This window comes from Macaca fascicularis, chromosome X (genome assembly GCF_037993035.2).
Source record: "Macaca fascicularis isolate 582-1 chromosome X, T2T-MFA8v1.1".
Classification (NCBI taxonomy): domain Eukaryota; kingdom Metazoa; phylum Chordata; class Mammalia; order Primates; family Cercopithecidae; genus Macaca; species Macaca fascicularis.
In genome coordinates, this window is record NC_088395.1 from 16,594,974 (window position 1) to 16,616,344 (window position 21,371).

The window sequence follows — 21,371 nt, forward strand, 5'->3', positions numbered from 1 at the left end:
ATGAAAAGAAAAGTGACTGTTTTGTCGTTATCTAGTTACATCATGGGACCTGAAGTGAGGAACAATTGGAGATGGGCTTTTTTGGTTCCTGGTTGCTTTAACCATTTGCCTAGTCGTGACCTGCTCAGTTAATTGTGGCATTGTTTCATAACTACATTCATTTGAATGGTCTCTTGAGGTAACCTTTTGCTTCTAAAGGTAATGTTACAGTACATTACTGGGGTCTGTTGGAGTTGTCTAAAACTGTGCTGATAGTAGCTGCTAGTGACAGGTAGCTAAATTTGTTAACTATCATTAAAATTAAAATTTTTTTTCTTCAGTCCTACTAACCAAGTTTCAGGTATTCAGTAGCCATTGTGGCTAGTGGCTACTGTATTAGAGCAGATCTGGAATATTTCCATCATTGCATAAAAATTTTATAGAACAGCATTGGGCTAAAAAGATGAGTACACAATATCTAGTTTGTCAGGCATTTTTAAGAACACCAGGCTCATTCCTTTTACTTCCTAAATCCCTAAGTAGAATTTGCTTTATAAGGTTGATTTAAAAAAAAAAATTAATAGACTTTTTTTGGGGAATGGTTTTTAGTTTTACATCAAAATTGAGTAGAAAGTACAGAGTTTCCATATACCCTTTCACATACCCTCTTTCCCCCTATTATTATTATTATTTTTGAGATGGAGTTTTGCTCTTGTTGCCCAGGCTGGAGTGCAATGGTGTGATCTCGGCTCACCACAATCTCCGACTCCCAGGTTCAAGCAATTCTCCTGCCTCAGCCTCCCGAGTAGCTGGGATTACAGGCATGTGCCAGCATGCCTGGCTAATTTTTTTGTATTTTTAGTAGAGACGGGGTTTCTCCATGTTCGTCAGGCTAGTCTCAAACTCCCGACCTCAGGTGATCTGCCTGCTTTGGCCTCCGAAAGTGCTGAGGTTACAGGCGTGAGCCACTGCGCCCGGCCCTTATCCCCTATTATTTACATCTTGCATTAGTATGATACTTGTGTTAAAATTCATGAGCCAATATTGATATATTATTATTGACTAAGTCCATAGTTTACGTTAGGGTTCACTCTGGTGCTATATATTCTATGCATTTTGACAAATGTGTAGTGACATGGATCCACGATTACAGTATCACACAGAAGAGTTTCACAGTCCTATAAATCCCTTGTGCTCTACCTATTCATCCCTCTCTCCCTTTCTCTAGACTACTGGCAGCCACTGATCTTATTTTATGTTTTTGAAATTTTATTGAGATGGGAGTCCTGCTGTGTTGCCCAGGCTGGTCTTGAACTCCTAGGCTCAGGCGATCCTTCTGCCTTGGCCTCCTGAAGTGCTGGGATTATAAGTATGAGCCACCACACCTGGCCTGATCTTTTTACTGTCTCCATAGTTTTGCCTTTTCCACATGTCTAAGGTTGATATATTTTTTTTGTTTACTAGATTTTTGCTTGGGAATGTTAAAAATTATTTAACTACTATTAAACTAATTTTTAGGTCCATAAACCATGTGGAAGAATAATACAAGGTACCCAGGCCCAAATTAACAAAACCTTGCATTTACATAATGCCCTGTAGTTTTTATGGCACATTTGCACATACATTAACTCTTTCAACACCAGTCAGATGCTGTGGAAAAGGCTGGGCAGCTGTCACTGCCCTCATTTGCTGATGACAAGCTGCTCAACAAGGTTAACTCACTTGCCTAAGGGGTGAAGCTGAGTCTGGAACCCAATACTCTTTCATCTATACTACAGTAATAAGTAGTGTAGTACTGGGTAAATCTATGGATTTTGGAGTCAGGACTCCTGGCTTTCTGCCGCCCATAGCTCTGCAACCTTGGGCAAGTTTCTCAATCTTTCTAAGCTTCAGTTGCATCATCTGTAAAGAGGGGATAATGCTCATCCCTACCATAGAGGATTACTGTGAAGAAGGAGTTAATGGGACACATTTGGCACAGTGTGGGACATGTAGAATTTTACATGGTTTGGAGGGGAGGACATATGGAAGAGATTCATTTCTCTTGCATTTAGGGTGCTAATTTTGTAAATCCATCTTCCAACCTTTGTATTCTCTCCTCTTCCCAGAATCTCTCCGTGATAGACATAATGAGGAGAAATCAGGTCAGGGTTGGGCAAGAGTATGGGGGCAGGAAGAAGCCATTTCATTAATCTTGTTTTTCTCCTCATTTGCCAACTTGATGAACTTCCACTCTTCTGGTACAGAGATTAAGTAATGAGAAGTAAAGTGATCTTCTGCTTACACCATTGTTTTCTAATTGTATCACCAAGCTTTGGTAAATTTATTTTTTTCTTTTACTGGGATCAAATAGGACAAGCAATAATGAGAACAAACCAGATACAGCATATTCTGCTATTCATGCCACATTTTCATATCATATTATGCCATATTTATTGTTATTGGAAGGTGTTTTATTTATCTTTAATTTATTTTGTGTTTTTGAGATGGAGTCTTGTTCTGTCGCCCAGGCAGGAGTGCAATGGCGCAATCTCAGCTTACTGCAACCTCTACTTCCCGGGTTCAAGTGATTCTCCTCCATCAGCCTCCCGAGTAGCTGGGATTACAGGCATGCTCCACCAGGCCTGGCTAATTTTTGTATTTTTAGTAGAGACGGGGTTTCACCATGTTGGCCTGGCTGGTCTTGAACTCCTGACCTCAAGTGATCCACCTGCCTCGGCCTCCCAAAGTGCTGGGATTACAGGAGTGAGCCACCGCGCCCGGCCTGGAAGGTGTTTTATATGTTACTTTGTGTGTTATTTATATTGGTCTTGCTTAGAGAAGTTTTATTTAGGGAGGTATATATCAAATCCAAATGACATAAAACTGCTTTTGTGGGATTCTTCACAAGATTCACTATAATGGGCTTCTGTTAAATAGATATGCTGTTACAATTTTACACTTCTCAGAGTTACGTTTCAAAGGAAAGAAATTTTGAGGCCGGGCGCGGTGGCTCAAGCCTGTAATCCCAGTACTTTGGGAGGCCGAGGCGGGTGGATCACGAAGTCAGGAGATCGAGACCATCCTGGCTAACATGGTGAAACCCCGTCTCTACTAAAAATACAAAAAACTAGCCGGGCGTGGTGGCGGGCGCCTGTAGTCCCAGCTGCTCGGAGGCTGAGGCAGGAGAATGGCGTAAACCCGGGAGGCGGAGCTTGCAGTGAGCCGAGATCGGGCCACTACACTCCAGCCTGGGTGACACAGCGAGACTCCGTCTCAAAAAAAAAAAAAAAAAAAAAAAAAAAAAAAGAAATTTTGAGGCCTCAAATTTCATTTGTGTTTCATGCACTGTGTTAGTCACTTAAGGTGTGAATGCATTCTAATATCTCCTTAACTCTGCAAGGTAGGTGGTATCCCCAGGTATATAGGTAGGGCATCTGAGTCTCAGTCAGAAACAAACTTGCTTGAATAATAGAGCCCACAGTTGGTGAAGTTTGCTAGAGTGTATAGTGTGATTGATAATATGACAGATGTCTCCTAATGCATGGGAAGTTTCTGCTTACTTCCTTAAGTTTTAACTTAATACCTCAAGAAATCTGTTTGCCTGTTCCTCCTCTTCCTGCTGCCCTCCCCCTAATTCCTTTTGTTTGGTTCTAATGTGATTATGAATAACTTTTAGTTAATATAACAGATGTGTCAGTATTTATAAAGTGTGGGCCAGGCATGGTGGCTCATGCTTGTAATCCCAGTGCTTTGGGAGACTGAGACAGGAGGACTGCTTGAGGCCAGGATTTTGAGACCAGCTTGGGCAACACAGGGAGACTCCCGTCTCTATGAAGAATAAAAAACTTAGCCAGGCACAATGGTATATGCCTGTAGTTCCAGCTACTTGGGAGGCTGAGGTGGAAGGATCACTTGAGTCCAGGAGGTCAAGGCTGCAGTGAGCCATGATTGGGCCACTGCACTCTAGCCTGGGCAAGGGAGTGAGATCCTGTCTCTAAAAATAATAATAATAATAATAATAATAAAAAGTAAAGGCCGGGTGTGGTGGCTCATGTCTGTAATCCCAGCACTTTGGGAGACCAAGGCAGGTGGATCACCTGAGGTCAGGAGTTCAAGACCAGCCTGGTCAACATGGTGAAACCCCATCTCTACTAAAAATATAAAAATTAGCTGGGCATGGTAGTGCATGCCTGTAATCCCAGCTACTCGGGAGGGTGAGGCAGGAGAATCACTTGAACTTGGGAGGCAGATAATGCAGTGAGCTGAGATTGCGCCACTACACTCCAGCCTGGGTGACATAAAGGGAGACTCCGTGTCCAAAAAAAAAAAAAGTATACAATAATATACAAATTTAATATCATATTCATCAGCATTGAGATGGGGCATTTCTAGAAGAGGGTAGAAATAGGTAAGGTGACCTTTAAGATCCATTAAGACCCTGGGAGTATATTTTTATGATTGAATTTGCCTCCTAGTTGAAATTCTGTTGGCACTTATAAATACTTGCATTTTATTATTTGAAGGAAAAGATACATAAAATAACAGTTGTCCTCCTATGCTATCAAAATAATTGTATTAGCATTTATTGCTTAAGGTGTTGATTTGCATTCTGTGTTGCATTTCCAAAATGTCCCTAGAATGACCTCTGTTATCTCCTACTTCCCACCTTATAGTCTGTCCTGAGTAATATTTACTGGCTATTTTTTTTTTTTTTTCGTGTTTCTTTCCCTACTCTCAAGGTAGAATGGTTTGGCAAGAAAGATGTGCCAGTAGCTTAGAAACTCATTTCTTTATGGGTCTTTTGGATTGCAAAATGGGCCGTATTGGCCGGGCGCGGTGGCTCAAGCCTGTAATCCCAGCACTTTGGGAGGCCGAGGCGGGCGGATCACAAGGTCAGGAGATCGAGACCACAGTGAAACCCCGTCTCTACTAAAAATACAAAAAATTAGCCGGGCGCGGTGGCGGGCGCCTGTAGTCCCAGCTACTCAGGAGGCTGAGGCAGGAGAATGGCGGGAACCCGGGAGGCGGAGCTTGCAGTGAGCCGAGATCGCGCCACTGCACTCCAGCCTGGGCAACAGCGTGAGACTCCGTCTGAAAAAAAAAAAAAAAAAAAAAAAAAAGTGAGAATGGGCCGGGCGCGGTGGCTCAAGCCTGTAATCCCAGCACTTTGGGAGGCCGAGACGGGTGGATCACGAGGTCAGGAGATCGAGACCATCCTGGCTAACACGGTGAAACCCCATCTCTACTAAAAAATACAAAAAACTAGCCGGGCGAGGTGGTGGGTGCCTGTAGTCCCAGCTACTCAGGAGGCTGAGGCAGGAGAATGGTGTAAACCTGGGAGGTGGAGCTTTCAGTGAGCTGAGATCCGGCCACTGCACCCCAGCCTGGGCGACAGAGCAAGACTCCGTCTCAAAAAAAAAAAAAAAAAAAAGTGAGAATGAATACATTTTGTAAAATCTTTTTTTTTTTTTTTTTTTTTTTTTTTTTGAGACAGGATCTCCCTGTGTCACACAGGCTGGAGTGCAGTTAATGCTTATTGCAACCTTGAACTCCTGGTCTCAAGTGATCTTCCTGCCTCAGCCTTCCTACTAGCTAGGACTATAGGTGTGTGTACCACCATGCCCGGCTATTTTTTTTTTCTTTTTTTTTTTTTTTTGAGAGACAGGGTCTTCCTATGTTGCGCAGGCTGGTTTTAAACTCTTAGGCCCAAGCATGATTCTCCTGCCTTGGCCTCCCAAACTGCTGGGATTACAGGTGTGAACCACTGCACCCAGCCTATAAAATGTCTTCATTCAAATATCATAACAGTTCTGCTATGTGTCAGCAATTTATATCTATTATATCTACTTATGGCTCTAAGAAGCTAAGTACTGTACATCTCAGTTTACAGATAAGGAAACTGAGAGGTTGGCCTCCCTATGGTCACACAGGAGATGCTAAGTGGTATATTCAGAGTTTCGGCTCTTTGGGCTCCAAAGCCATTGTCCATATTTCGTATCTCTCATGTTAACATTTCCTCAGATAGTAAAGGTCACAAAAGTGCTCCTAGTTGAAAGTGAGCAAAACATGCTGGTAGGTAAAATAGTAATAGTAATAGTTTTTGCTAAACGAAGACAAATTATGAGGGATGGAGTTGGGTGATTAGGGAGTATCAAAAATTGATTGTAATTTGGGGACCAGAGGAGTTTTGAGCCTCTTAATATCTTTTGCTTCATTCACTTAGGCCCTAGGTTAACCTTAAGATTTATGATTTAGGAGGTATGCCATGCTGCAACTTCCTGCAACAGTACCTCCAAGTGTAATTTAAATAAATGGAAAGGTAGAGAGTTTAGAGAGACTCTCTTTAATTTCTTCTAAATAAAGTCCATATAACCTGGTGTTAGCACAGAGTTGAAGTGGTCTGGGGAAGTAAGACAAATAAAAAGAAGGCTTGATGTTTCAGAGGTGTATCAGGATTGGTCCATATGGAGCTAGGGAAGGATGACTTCATAAAATTGGGACAGAAATGTTCACTTAGGTAACCCATAAAAGTAAAGGACCATTTTACATGTAAGAGTCTGTGGCTTAAAGATGCTAGTTGTGTGACCCAGCCCCTGTCCTGTAAAATAGATCAGGCCCAAGTATATTTCAGTGGCTTTGGGCATTAAAATCTTTGAATTTATTGCTCCTTTGCTACTGAGATAGGTACCTACGCTAATACAAGTATCTTTCAGGTTGCCGATATTCACTGAGTTACAGTTTTAGAACTAGAAGTGATTTTGCAAATCATGGAATCCAGTATCTTTTATTTTTATAAAAGAATAATTTGTAAAAGACATAGCCACAGAAGTTAAATGCAAAATTTAATGCAGTCATTAACATTCACTTATTAAAAGGCACATGATGACACAGTCTAATATAGATGTTACCGGTAAATGTACAGTATTAGCACTTATACTGCTAGGTTATGAGACTAAAGAAGCTGTGTCCAAAGTAGACCTTTCCCGGATCCTTTTGCTCATTCTTGGCTTCTTCACCAGTGGGGGAGATCAGGTTCCCTCATCCCTTAGTTTAGCACTAGTCTGCCTCTCTTTTCTTGTCATTTACCTATTAATGGTTCCATGTGTTCTTTGTGCTCTTACATGCTGTGACAGTTACTCTGGATCCTTTAGCCGCCTGCCCCCAGATAGTAGTTAGGACAACTCCTAGAACTTACCCTGCCTCCAATTTATGATCCCTCCTCAGAACTCCATCATTTCTCTGGCTTCATTTATTTATTAATTTGTTTGGGTAACATGCCACACAGTTTGCCCATTTATAGTGTATAATTCAACTTTTTTTTTTTTTTTGAGTTGGAGTTTCACTCTTGTTGCCCAAGCTGGAGTGCAATGGTGCAATCTCAGCTCACTGCAACCTCTGCCTCCCGGGTTCAAGCAATTCTCCAGCCTCAGTCTCCTGAGTAGCTGGGATTACAGGCACACGCCACCGCGCCTGGCTAATTTTTTGTATTTTTGTAGAAATGGGGTTTCATCATGTTAGCCAGGGTGGTCTTAAACTCCTGACCTCAGGTGATCCACCCACCTCAGCCTCCCAAAGTGCTGGGATTACAGGTGTGAGTCATGGTGCCCGGCCTCACTTTTTTTTAGTATATATGCAGAGTTGTGTGACCATCACTACACTTGTTTATTTTTATTATTTTTTATTAGAGGCGGAGTTTCACCATGTTGTCCAGGCTGGTCTCAAACTCCTGGGCTCAAGGGATCCTCCTGCCTTGGCCTCTCAAGGTGCTGGGATTACAGGCGTGAGCCACTGTGCCTGGCCGCACTTGTTTATTTTTAATATAACCTGGGAAGAGCATGCTCTTTAGAGAGTATGCTCTTTACAGAGAAAGACAGGAATTCAGTCTCTGCTTTCCTTTCCTAGGTTCCTGACCGTGGACGTGGTACTTAAATTACCTTATCAGTGAGGCTGCTTGTTTATCATACCTGCCTATAAGATAGTTCTGAGAATTAAATGAGGAAGTAGTCTATCAGATACTGTTACAGAGGCTTCTGAATGAGCCAGAGCAATGAAGGTCAAGGGAAAGTGTTTATACCAGTTGTCCCTCACCACCCATTTGGATTCCACTGATTGGCACACCTGTCACTTAACAAAAAGGGGGAAAGACGCCTGTTTGTTAGGTGTAGTTGAATAAGAAGGAAGTGGCACTCTTCTCCCTGTTCTCCTCCCTCCCTGGTCCCAGGGCATATTCCCTAGGGGTGGATCTGCCTGCTTATTGCTGCCAAGATGTGGACCCCTTTCTGGTCATGATTTGACAGAGCTGGCCTTCTAGTCTCTCTATTCCTGCTCCCACCACAACCGGGACAGCAGTTCTCAAACTTTGGTTTGGGGATCTTTTTGTACACTTACACATTATTGACAGTCTCAAGGAACTTTTGTTCTTGTGGGCTTCTTTACCTAATTTACCATATTAGAAATTAAATAAAAATTTTAACATTATTAATTCACTTAAAAAATGAAATGAGGCCAGGTGCGGTGGCTCATGTCTAATCCCAGCACTTTGGGAGACTGAGGTGGGTGGATCACCAAGGTCAGGAGTTCGAGACCAGCCTGGCTGACACGGGGAAACGCTGTCTCTACTGAAAATATAAAAATTAGCCAGACGTGGTCGCGCATGCCTGTAATCCCAGCTACTGCGGAGGCTGAGGCAGGAAAATAGCTTGAACCTAGGAGTTGGAGGTTGCAGTGAGCCGAGATCATACCATTACACTCCAGCTTGGTCGACAGAGCAAGACTGTCTCAAAAAAAAAAAAAAAAAAAAGAAAGAAATAAATGATGTTGTACTCTAGTTATCTATCGCTGTGTAACAGATCACCCCAAAACTTACTGACTTGAAACGTTTGTGATCTCACAGTTTAGGGGTTTAGGAATCTGGGTGTGGCTTAGCCAAGTTCTTTGCCTTAGGGTCTCTCGAGGGCTGCAGTCACCTGAAGGCTTGACTGGGAAGGATCCACTTCCGAGCTCACTCTTGTGGCTGTTGGCAGGATTCAGTTCCTCGTGGGCTGTTGGACTGAGGCCTCAGTTCCTCATGAGCAGTTGGCCGGAGGCCTTCCTTGGTTCCTTGCCACATGGGTCTTTCTGTAAGCATCTCACAACATGGCAGCTGCTTCATCAGAGTGAGTAAGAGAGAGTGCCAGCACGAAAGAGAAGGAAGTTGCAGTCTTTTGTATCGTAATCATAGAAATGAGATCTTCTCACTTTTGATGAATTCTGTCTTCATTAGAAGCCAGTCACTAGGTTCAGCTCACACTCAAGGGGAGGGGACCATTGGGGGCCATGGCAGAAGCTGCCTACCATACATGTTAACATAAGTAACATTTTTAAAAAATTAAAAATAGCTGATTTTCCAAAATGTTATTGGGAAGAGTGGCATTCTTTTACATTTTTGCAGATCTCTTTAATGAATGGCTTAATAGAAGACATCTGCTTCTGCATTCAATCTGTTGTAATATGCCCTTTCAACCTACGTATATGAAGAGAATGTGGCCTCACACATGTATGTAGTTGGAACAGGGAGGGGTACTATAATAGTCTGTGGATAATTGTGGAAATCCTTTGATTCTGTTGATCTGTCTTGCATGTCAAATGGGTCTCTTTTCCTCATGTATCATTTTGTAATACCATCCATTAGTCATTTGGAAAATACTGGTTAACTGAACTGTGTTCATCTTCCAAATGTTGGTACGTTTTGGTATACTATATAAAAATCCCATTTGTTAATAAATCACTGATTTCATCAGAAAAGTCTTTTTAAGAATTGGGAAGCTGTTTAGCTCATGGTGGCAGATAGTTTTCAAAAATTCTATTTTTTGCTTGAAAGCTCAAATTTTATCATTGGCAACAAGTACTGTTGTTTGCTTGCCTTGAAGTGACAGGCTCTCTTCGTATATTTTGGAGAAAATGTCTGCCAAATACCCAGGTCTGAACAAACAACCATAGTTTGTCTATTTAAAAAATGTTCCATGGAAAGAGCAGCAAGTTGGGTTCATAATTCAAACAGCACTTGTGCTTTTTTCGAAGACCACCAGCATACTGTGGTGTACAGCAAAAGTTGTTTTTTTTTTTTTTGTTCTTAGAGACAGAGTCTTGCTCTGTCGCCCAGGCTGGAATGCAGTGGCATGATCATAGCTCACTGCAGCCTTGAACTCCTAGGCTCAAGCAGGCCTCCTGCTTCAGCCTCCCAAGTAGCTGGGGCTACAGGAATGTGCCACTGTACAAGACTAATATTTTTATTTTTTGTAGAGACAGGGTCTCACTATGGCTGGTCTTCAACTCCCAGGCTCAAGTGATCCTACTGCCTTGGCCTCCCAGAATGCTAGGATTACAGGTATGAGCCACTGCGCCCAGCCAGCATTTCCTTTTTTTTTTTTTTTTTTTTTTTAAAGACAGAGTTTTGCTCTTGTTTCCCAGGCTGGAGTGCAGTGGTGGGATCTCACCTCACCGCACCCGCTGCCTCCCGGGTTCAAGCAATTCTCCTGCCTCAGCCTCCCGAGTAACTGGGATTACAGGCATGCGCCACCACGCCTGGCTAATTTTGTATTTTTAGTAGAGACGGGGTTTCTCCATGTTGGTCAGGGTGGTTTCGAACTTGCAACCTCATGTGATCTGCCCGCCTTGGCTTCCCAAAGTGCTGGGATTACCGGTGTGAGCCACCACGCCTGGCCACATTTCCTTTTTAAGGTGGAATGATATTCTACGTTATGTATTAACCACATTTTGTATATCCATTCATCTGGCTATAGATACTTGGGTATTCATCATGATTCTTAGCTTTAAATGTGGTTCTTTAGGACGTCCCCTTATAGAAGCATCAACCTCCACACCAGGCTTAATAAATGTAGGTCTGAAATAATGGCTTCCCCCCCTCACTTCCTACTCTGCTCCCTAGTTTCTTTAGCTATACAATGGGGTAATGTTCTTACTATCTTAGAATTGTAACACTGAACTAAATAATGTATTTAAAATGTCAGGCGTTAGGCCGGGCATGGTGGCTCATGCCTGTAATCCCAGCACTTTGGGAGGCCAAGGTGGGCGGGTCATGAGGTCAGGAGTTTGAGACCAGCCTGGCCAACATGGTGAAACCCCATCTCTACTAAAAATACAAAAATTAGCTGAGCATGGTGGCGTGTGCCTGTAACATTAATTCACTTAAAAAATGAAATGAGGCTGGATGCGGTGGCTCACGCCTGTAATCCCAGCACTTTGTTAGGCTGAGGCGGGCGGATCACCTGAGGTCAGCTGTTTGAGACCAGCCTGGCCAATATGGTGAAACCCCGTCTCTACTAAAAATACAGAAATTAGCCAAGTGTGGTGGCTCATGCCTGTAGTCCCAGCTACTCGGGAGGCTGAGGCAGGAGAATTGTTTGAACCCAGGAGGCGGAGGTTGCAGTGAGCCAAGATAGTGCCACTGAACTCCAGTCTGGGCGACAGAGCGAGACTCTGTCTCGAAAAAATAAATAAAATGTCAGGCATTTAGTAATGTTAGTTTTTTTTCTTCCTTTTTTTCACTTAGAACTTAGCCTTGCATGTATTCTGTTAGCCATCTTGTGTATTCCATTTATCTCACATAGTAAACTTAGATATTGACCATCTAATTCCACTTGGGAATAATTATCCATCATCAAATCTTTTTTTTTTGAGACAGAGTCGTTGCTCTGTAGCCCAGACTGGAATGCAGTGGCATGATCTTGGCTCGCTGCAACCTTCGCCTCCCGGGTTCAAGCGACTCTCTTGCCTCAGTCTCCCGAGTAGCTGGGATTACAGGCATCTGCCACCATGCCTGGCTAATTTTTGTATTTTTAGTAGAGACAGGGTTTTACCATGTTGGCTAGGCTGGTCTCAAACTCCTGACCTTGGGCGATCCACCCACCTTGGTCTCCCAAAGTACTGGGATTACAGGCGTGAGCCACTGTGCCCAGCCACTTTATTATTATTTTTAATTTTTAATTTTTTTTAGACAGGGTCTCACTCTGTCACCCAGGCTGGAGTGCAGTGGCACAGTCTCAGCTCACTGCAGCCTCAACCTCCCAGGCTCAGGTGATCCTCCTGTCTATGCCTCCTGATTAGTTGGGACTATAGGCGTTCACCACCACACCTGGCAAATTTTTGTTTAGAGACGGGAGAGTTGCTGTATTGCCCAGGCTGGTTTGGAACTGCTGGACTCAAACAATCTGCCCACCTCAGCCTCCCAAAGTGCTGGAATTACAGGCGTAAGCCACCGAGGCAGGCCTGGAGAGGAGGAAACTTTTTTTTTTTTTGAGATGGATTCTCACTCTGTCACCCAGGCTGGAGTGCAGTTGCGTTATCTCAGCTCCCTGCAACCTCCACCTCCCGGGTTCAAGCTAGTCTCCTGTCTCAGCCTCCTGGGTAGCTGGGATTACAGGTGTGTGCCAACACATCTGGCCATGAGGAGGTACTTCTGAAAAATACTTATTTGTTAGTGTATTTCCTGTGAAGCAGTTCTTGGCTTCAGCAGCCTTAGACCTGATTTGGTTTGGATCTTGTTCCCTCCAAATCTCATGTTATATTGTAATCCCAGTGTTGGAGGTGGGGCCTGGTGGGAGGTGATTGGATCATAGGGGCCCTCGTGGCTTGGTGCCAACTATCCCCATGATAGTGAGTTCTAGTGAGATCTGGTTTTTAAAAATGTGTGGCACCCCTGACCCCTTAGCTCTCCTGCTCCTGCTCTCGCCGTGTGGCACGCCTGCTGCTGTTTTGCCTTCCATCATGAATAAGAGCTCCCTGGGCCTCTCCAGAAGCAGATGCCAGCACCGTGCTTCCTGTACAGCCAACAGAACTGTGAGCCAATTAAGCCTCTTTTCTTATAAATTACCCAGTCTCAGGCATTCTTTTTTTGTTTGTTTTTTGAGACGAAGTCTCGCTCTGTCGCCCAGGCTGGAGTGCAGTGGTGCGATCTCAGCTCACTGCAACCTCCACCTCCCAGGTTCATGCAATTCTCCTGCCTCAGCCTTCTGAGTAGCTGGGATTACAGGCACATGCCACCACACCCGGCTAATTTTTGTATTTTTAGTAGAGACGGGGTTTTACCATGTTGGCCAGGCTGGTCTCGAACTTCTGACCTCAGGTGATCTGCCCACCTCGGCCTCCCAAAGTGCTGGGATTACAGGCGTTGGTCACTGTGCTCGGCCTCAGGCATTCTTTTATAGCAATATGAGAATGACCTAACACACCTCCCTTTCCATTATGCTTACCTGAAGTCTACTCCCCAAAACATCCAGATAGTCAAGGACTTTCCCCCTTTACTCAGTGGTCAACTGATTTATTTAAAGGCAACCTACCTTTCTCCCAAAGATAGTGATTTCTTTTTTTTTTTTTTTTTTTTTTTGAGACGGAGTCTCGCTCTGTCACCCAGGCTGGAGTGCAGTGGCCGGATCTCAGCTCACTGCAAGCTCCGCCTCCCGGGTTCACGCCATTCTCCTGCCTCAGCCTCCCGAGTAGCTGGGACTACAGGTGCCTGCCACCTCGCCCGGCTAAGTTTTTGTATTTTTAGTAGAGACGGGGTTTCACTGTTACCCAGGATGGTCTCGATCTCCTGACCTCGTGATCCGCCCGTCTCGGCCTCCCAAAGTGCTGGGATTACAGGCTTGAGCCACCGCGCCCGGCCCAAAGATAGTGATTTCTTTAGCGTTATGATAGATTAATTCTCCACCTAGTGGGGTTGGAGGGAAAGAGGTTGGCTATTTTCTCTGCTTATAAACGAGTCCAGTCGTTGGTGAGTTCTCCTTCTGAAGCCCATGTCATGCATGTATTTTATTCTTAATGTTAGTGTTGCCTGTGAACCCTCTGACAGTAATAAAAAGCCCGGGCTTTGAACAAAGCCAGACTCCCTGTGTTTAGATCTTGGCCTGTTACATAATCTTGGGCAAATAAGGGATACTTTTTATTAGCGATTTATTTTTTTTATTTTTATTTTTTGAGACGGAGTCTTGCTCTGTCGCCCAGACTGGAGTGCAGTGGCGTGATCTCGGCTCACTGCAACCTCTGCCTCCTGGGTTCACGCGATTCTCTTGCCTCAGCCTCCCGAGTAGCTGGGATTACAGGCGCACACCACCACGCCTGGCTAATTTTTTTTTTTGTATTTTTAGTAGAGACGTCTAGGGTTTCACTATGTTGGCCAGATTGGTCTCGAACTCCTGACCTCGTGATCTGCCCACCTCGGCTTCCTAAAGTGCTGGGATTACAGGGGTGAGCCACCGCGCCTGGCCTTTTTTTTTTTTTTTTAAGGCAGAGTCTCACTCTGTCACCCAGGCTGGAATGCAGTGGCACAATATTGGCTCACTGCAGCCTCTGCCTCCCAGGTTGAAGCAATTCTCCTGACTGAGCCTCCCGAGTAGCTGGGATTAAAAGCGCACACCACCACGCCCAGCTAATTTTTGTATTTTTAGTAGAGACGGATTTTGCCATGTTGGCCAGGCTGGTCTGGAACTCCTGACCTCAGGTGATCTGTCCACCTCAGCCTCCCAAAGTGCACCTGGCCCCTTTTATTAGTGATTCTGACAGCTACTTGTGTTAAGTTGGCTTGGTTGCATTTCCCACTGGCATAGAGCAAGGCGAAGGGAAAAGATGACATGAAATAATGTATGACCTCCTGCCATGTACAGATTCTGAGCTTGCATTAGTAATGGAAAAGTGAGTAAGTATAACACTGTGATATTCAACCAAAATCTCAACTTAAAAGGTCTTTTTTAAAAAATAAAAGTAATACATTCATACAATAAAAAACACTGCTTTCGGTTTTCTGCTCGGAGGAGGCCAAAATGCTTTCTTTTTTTTTTTTTTTTTTTTTGAGACAGAGTTTTGCTCTTTTGCCCAGGTTGGAGTGCAGTGGCACGATCTTGGCTCACTGCAACCCCTGTCTCCCAGGTTCAAGCAATTCTCTGCCTCAGCCTCCCGAGTAGATGGGGTTACAGGTGCCTGCCACCACGCCCAGCTAATTTTTGTATTTTTGGTAGAGATGGGGTTTCACCATCTTGGCCAGGCTGGTCTTGTACTCCTGACCTCGTGATCTACCCTCCTCGGCCTCCCAAAGTGCTGCGATTACAGACGTGAGCCACCGCCCCCGGCCTGCTACTTTGATGGTCCCAAATCTGCATTCGTCGGACACCCGCTGCCTCCACCATGCAGCCTAAGTTTGACCTAATGAACTTTGCCTTACAGATGTGGCACGGATCTTTAAGAACTCTCCGTAACCATTAGAGATCCTGGGGACTGCCCAGTCTGGATTGCAGTGTTGATGGCTGTCACTGTCATGACATTGTAGATGACATCAATAGTGATGCAGTGCAATGCCCAGTTATTTAAGAAGCACAAAGGGGCCAGGCACGGTGGCTCACGCCTGTAATCCCAGCACTTTGGGAGGCCGAGGCAGGCGGATCACGAGGTCAGGAGTTCAAGAACAGCCTGACCAACATAGTGAACACTCCATCTCTACTAAAAATACAAAAATTAGCCGGGTCTGGTGGCCCACCTGTAATCCCAGCTACTCGGAGGGCTGAGGAAGGAGAATTGCTTGAACTCCGGGAGGCGGAGGTTGTGGTGAGCCGAGATTGTGCCATTGCACTCCAGCCTGGGCAGCAGAGTGAGACTCTGTCTCAAAAAAAAAGAAGCACAAAAGAAAATATTCCAATAAAGGATCATTTGACAGCCAAAATGTAAAATAAGGCAGAGCCAAGAATTATAAAAAGAAAAAATAATTCTTATTTCCAACTTCTAGGCCCACAATCCAAACAAAGGTAATTATGGTGAACAATTTTGGGGATATTCTTGTAGGAAAATTGTACATATATTGGCTTATGTAGTATATGGATATTTTAAATTTATACTGATGTATTCATCCTGTACTGGCCATTTGCCTTTTTTCCTACCTAATTATACTGTGTCAACATATGATCTATTTTATTCGTTTGAATGACTGCATAGTTTTACCTTGTATGGTTGACCATTATTTAACGAGTTCCCTCTTGGTAGATATTTAGGTTATTTTCTGGTTTGGTGAGTAACCATTTACACTTGAGTGAGAATATCTGGAATAAACTCCAAGTGGTAGAATAGCTGGGTGAAAGTGCATGTGAGTTCAGACATTGATAGAGCTTGCTAAATACCTCTACAAACCTACTCTACCAATTTAGAGCCCCCCACCCCCCGCCAAGAGTATGCTGAGTGCCCTCTTTGCCCACACCAAAGTTGTTTTTTTACTCCTTTAAAATGTGGTTAGTTAAAGATGGTACCTTGGTTTGCTTTGCATTTTTATTTGTATATTGGGCATTTTTAGTTCTTTAATCATGATCTGCTTGTTCACAAACCCTTGAAAACTGCGTCTCTGGCTCATTTGTAAGGGCTTCCTGCAGTCTTTTGGTTAGTCTGAAAGTTTTAGTTTTTAAAAATTTGTTGTAGATTTAGGGGGTACAAGTTTCGTTACATGGATACATTATGTAGTGGTGAAGTCTGGGATTTTAGTATAACCATCACCCGGAATAGTATAAGTTGGGCCCAATAGGTAATTTCTCATACCTCACTGCCCGTTGTCCCTCCACCTCAGGAATTTCAAAGATTTTAATTATTCAGTAAACTAATCTCCAATCACCACCACTGACCCTGCCTCCTTTTTTTTTTTTTTTTTGAGACAGAGCCTGGCTGTGTAGACCAGGCTAGAGTGCAGTGGTGCAGTCATACCTTGCTGATCTTCCAAGCTCAAGACATCCTCCCACCTCAGCCTCCTGAGTAGCTGGGACCGCAGATGTGTGCCGTCACACACGGCTGATTTTTAAATTTTTATTAGAGACAGGTCTTGCTGTGCTGTGCAGGCCAGTCTTGAACTCCTGAGCTCAAGCAGTCCTCCTACCTCCGCCTTCCATAGTGTTGGGATTACAGGCGTGAGCCACCACACACGCCCCCCACCCCCTTTTTAAAAATAGCTTCTGGGTTTTTTGCTTTCCTTTGTTTTTTTTTTTTTTTTTTTTTTTTTTTTTTTTTTTTTTTTGAGACGGAGTCTCACGCTGTTGCCCAGGCTGGAGTGCAGTGGCGCGATCTCGGCTCACTGCAAGCTCCGCCTCCCGGGTTCCCGCCATTCTCCTGCCTCAGCCTCCTGAGTAGCTGGGACTACAGGCGCCCGCCACCGCGCCCGGCAAATTTTTTTGTATTTTTTAGTAGAGACGGGGTTTCACCATGTTAACCAGGATGGTCTCGATCTCCTGACCTTGTGATCCGCCCGCCTCGGCCTCCCAAAGTGCTGGGATTACAGGCTTGAGCCACCGCGCCCGGCTTTTGCTTTCCTTTGAAAGGCCTTCTTGGCTACTCTGTGCTACTGAGATAGCCATGCTCTGTCTATGGAGCAGTCATTCTGCTGTATATAATTTCATAAAAATAAAAAAACCAAAACAATAACAACAAAAGAAAGGCCTTCTTCATGCCAAGGTTATGGAAAAAAATTTGTTTAGGACTTCTTCAAGCTCTTTGTGGTTTTCATTTTTCATGTTTCAATCTTGGTATATCTGGAGGGGGTAAGACAGGATACCCCTTTGTTTCCGCATATGGTTTGGGAGATATCATAAATCATTTATTTCCTTTACCAATTTGAAATGACATCATTTTTAATGTAGTAAATTCCCATGTATGGGTCTGTGTGGTCTGTTTTTAAAGACAGTGCTATATAATTTAGGAAGTCTTAGACAAGTATTTCATGCCTAAAATTTAAATAAGATCTCACCTTTGGGAGTTTATATTTGGAAACATTGAGAATTTATTATCTTAAAGAATATAGTCATGTTGTAGAGACATGTATACCAGAATCTAATTATATAATAGTGCACAATAATATATCATTTTTATCTGTTAAAAATAAAAATCCTTTCATTTCTTTGTTCTAACACAGTAAAACAGACTACTATTTAAGGAGGCATTGAGTTATGTAATACATATTATAAAGGCTTTGATCCAAAATGGTTAAAACAGGAATTTGAGATAAATGATTGATAAAGTATTAGCCGTGAGGAAAACTGTGCTATCCAGAATAGTTCTTTGGAAGATTAAAATAGCCTTAGTGTATACACTATTTTAAATGACTTGTACAAAGCTAAAGTCATTGTTGTAATTTAGCCACATGACAATGTAATTTTTATAATAGGTTTGTTTGTAAAACTTTGTATTTGGAAATGTGAAAGCCCCTCAAAATACTGGAAGAGTTTAGGAGGAAGGTTTATGTTTTACAAAATCAAATAAGGCCAATAGCTGATGCCCTGAGAGTATGGGGTATCTTTGATATCTTTCACTATTTCTTCATCTATTTCTGCCTCCACTGCCCCTCCCAGGGCAGCGCGAGCATGGTTGCACATACACTGTTGTCCGTACAGTCCTGGTTGAAGTTAACAACTCTTAGGGTAAATTATTAGACACATAGGGTTGGAAAGATTTTTAGAGATACTTTGGTTTATCCTAAAACACAAAATTAAGGCCAGGCATAGTGGCTCACTCCTGTAATTCCAGCACTTTGGGAGGCTGAGGTGGGTGGATCATCTGAGGTCAGGAGTTTGAGACCAGCCTGGCCAACATGACAAAACCCCGTCTCTACTAAAAAATATAAAAATTGGCCGGGCACGGTGGCTCACGCCTGTAATCCCAGCACTTTCGGAGGCAGAGGCCAGTGGATCACGAGGGCAAGAGATCAGGACCATCCTGGTTAACACAGTGAAACCCCATCTCTACTAAAAATACAAAAAAATTAGCTGGGCGTGGTGGCACGCGCCTGTAGTCCCAACTACTCGGGAGGCTGAGGCAGGAGAATTGCTTGAACCCGGGAGGCGGAGGTTGTAGTGAGCTGAGGTCGTGCCACTGCACTCCATCCTGGGTGACAGAGTGAGACTCCATTTCAAAAAAAAAAAAAAAAAGCCAGGCGTGGTGGCACACGCATGTGGTCCCAACTATTCAGGAGGCCGAGGCAGGAGAACTGCTTGAACCCGGATCGTGGAGGTTGCAGTGAGCCGAGATAGCGCCACTGCACTCCAGCCTGGGCGATGGAGCAAGACTCTGTCTTAAAACAAACCACAAAATTAAAAAACAACAACAAACTAACCTCAGTTCCTTAAATAATCACTTCAAATTATTTGAAGCTATCCCTACCCCCAAATTAGATGTGTCTTACCTCCCCAAATCCCAGAGTTAATCCCTGCTAAAAATTCTACATATCTTTCATGATGTTTTCTAAATGCATATTGGTATTTCTAGTGTGCTGTGTATTTTTAGACATTTAATTTAGATTTGTTTTATAACTGCGTCAGAGATCTGTTTGACTTTGAACTTGGCGTTTTCCAAAAGCTGATTAACGGTGTAATAGAGAGAACATTGACTCTTGAGTTTGGTGGACCTGGTTTTGAATTTTCCCAGCCCCTTTTATCGGTTTTAATATGATTTTGAGCGAGTTACTTAATCTCATCAAGTCTCATTTTCTGTACCTGGGAACAATAAGGCCTGTATTTCAGTGAGGCAGGGAAGGTTAAATGGGGTCACTTTGAGAACACCACGCACAGTGTCAGCCTGAGGTGCTAAAGGTTCCCTTTACTTATTTGATAAGTTCCTCCTAGACTGTTTGGGAATCTGAGGCAAGCTAAGGATGTCTGTCTAGGAAAATGGAGAAATATAGACAACCTCTCCCACCTGCTGCCTCTGAAGGTCCACTCTAGCTCTTGCTGGCAAGGACTGGGTAATTTGTGTCCTCTGCACATGCCTGGCCCTGGTCAAAGGTGTTTGAGCTCATGTGAGCAAGCAGTAGTTGAAATAATTAGGAAGTGAATGTAGGTGTTGGTAGAAGGGAAAGAAACCTAAAAAAGTTTTTTTTCCTTTAGGTTTTAATTTCCATGTTCTCAATTTTGAATGTTTTGATCCAAAAAGCTATTACAAGTAGTTGATGAATGCAGAGTACTTCCTTATGTCCATTTGCAAAAGTTTCTATGATAGTTGTTCTTTGCTCCTGCCATTTATTATTGATAAACTGGTGGCCGCCCATTTTGAAGGCATCTCTTGGTCAGTTAGCGAGTCCTCTTAACTCCAAGTATTGAGACAGTGGAAGGAAGATTGCGAAATATATCTTTTGACCGGAGGGGAGTGGCTAGGGTGGAGGATTATTGGTGTTTAAGGCTCTTGTAAACAAACATTTGTAGCACAGTGTTGTGCTTCTCTAAGAGGTACACATACTGCTCACAAGATGCAGATGTGTTAGCTTTTGTGTCATGATTTTCTATAGGGAAGGGTTCTAATAGAAATCCAGCTGGAAACTACTCAGTGTTGGTTTCATTTTCATTTGAGATTGGAATTTAAATAAACATTTCCTCCCCTTTTGTTTTTCCTAATAAGGCACTATATTAGAGAGCTCTCTTCATTTTGCTGTTAAAAAAAAATGTTAAAGCTCTTGTAAAGGTAACTCATGGCACCAAACTTAAAAGGTGAAAACACGCCTGCTGTGAAAGTCTTGTCCCCACTCACTCAGTTTGTCTCCAGTAATGTTTCTTTGTGTCTGGCCAGAGATTGGATATACTTCTCTGCTCATAAATTTATACAGTACCTCCTCAAGCCCCACATCATGGCATATGGTAGGTACTACAGGGTATTTTGCTTTTTCCCTTATCAACCTATCCTTACCAGTAATTATATAACTGCCTTATTCTTTTTTTTAACAGATACTACGGTACTCAATTGGATGGATGTACGGCAGTTTATTCATCCAGTCTATTATTTATTGATATTTAGGATATTTTGGATTTTTTGCTACCATAAATAATGCTGCATAAATAACTTTATATATTATGTCATTCACAAATGTACTGGTATATCTGTAGGAAAAACTGATAAGAAATGAATTTGGTGGATCAAAGCATATGTGACTTGATGTTTTCTCCCTCCAACATCTTATAAAAAATTTAAAAGATACTGCAAAGTTGATACTAAACATCAATTTTTCCACCACCTAGATTTTACCTTTGACATTTTACTCTGGTTGCTTTTTCAGTTATCTGTCCATTTAACTGTCGCTTCACCCATGAAGCCTTCAGAAGTGTATATGTGCTAAATTTTAGCAAATGCATGCAGCTCTGTAACTCAAATCCCCATCAAGATACAGAGCATTGCCAACACCCCAGAGGTTCCTTTGTGCTGGTTCCCGGTCAGTCCCTTCCGCAACTGGACTCTTTGGTGGTTAAGTCAATTTATCCTCCCACCAGGAATGCTTGAGAATGCCCCACACCCTCTCCAACAGTGTTGTCGAAGTTTTTGATGTGTAAAATGATATCTTATTTATTTATTTATTTATTTTTTGAGATGAAGTCTTGCTCTGTTGCCCAGGTTGGAGTACAGTGGTGTGATCT

At 43.2% G+C, this 21,371-nt stretch overlaps 1 protein-coding gene across 3 annotated transcripts in view; it reads left to right on the forward strand.

Moving 5' to 3' along the window:
- The window catches only part of TXLNG (taxilin gamma), a 57,547-nt gene that overhangs the window by 2,615 nt on the left and 33,561 nt on the right, over nucleotides 1-21,371 (forward strand). Inside the window, exon 2 of one of the 3 annotated variants that reach the window (XM_015443482.3) lies at nucleotides 12,671-12,798. The exons of the other annotated variants lie outside the window; for them this stretch is intronic. Coding sequence (XP_015298968.1) covers nucleotides 12,727-12,798 — 72 coding nt within the window. The 5' untranslated portion in view covers nucleotides 12,671-12,726. The remainder of the gene's footprint in view (nucleotides 1-12,670; nucleotides 12,799-21,371) is intronic. 3 annotated transcript variants of the gene reach the window in all.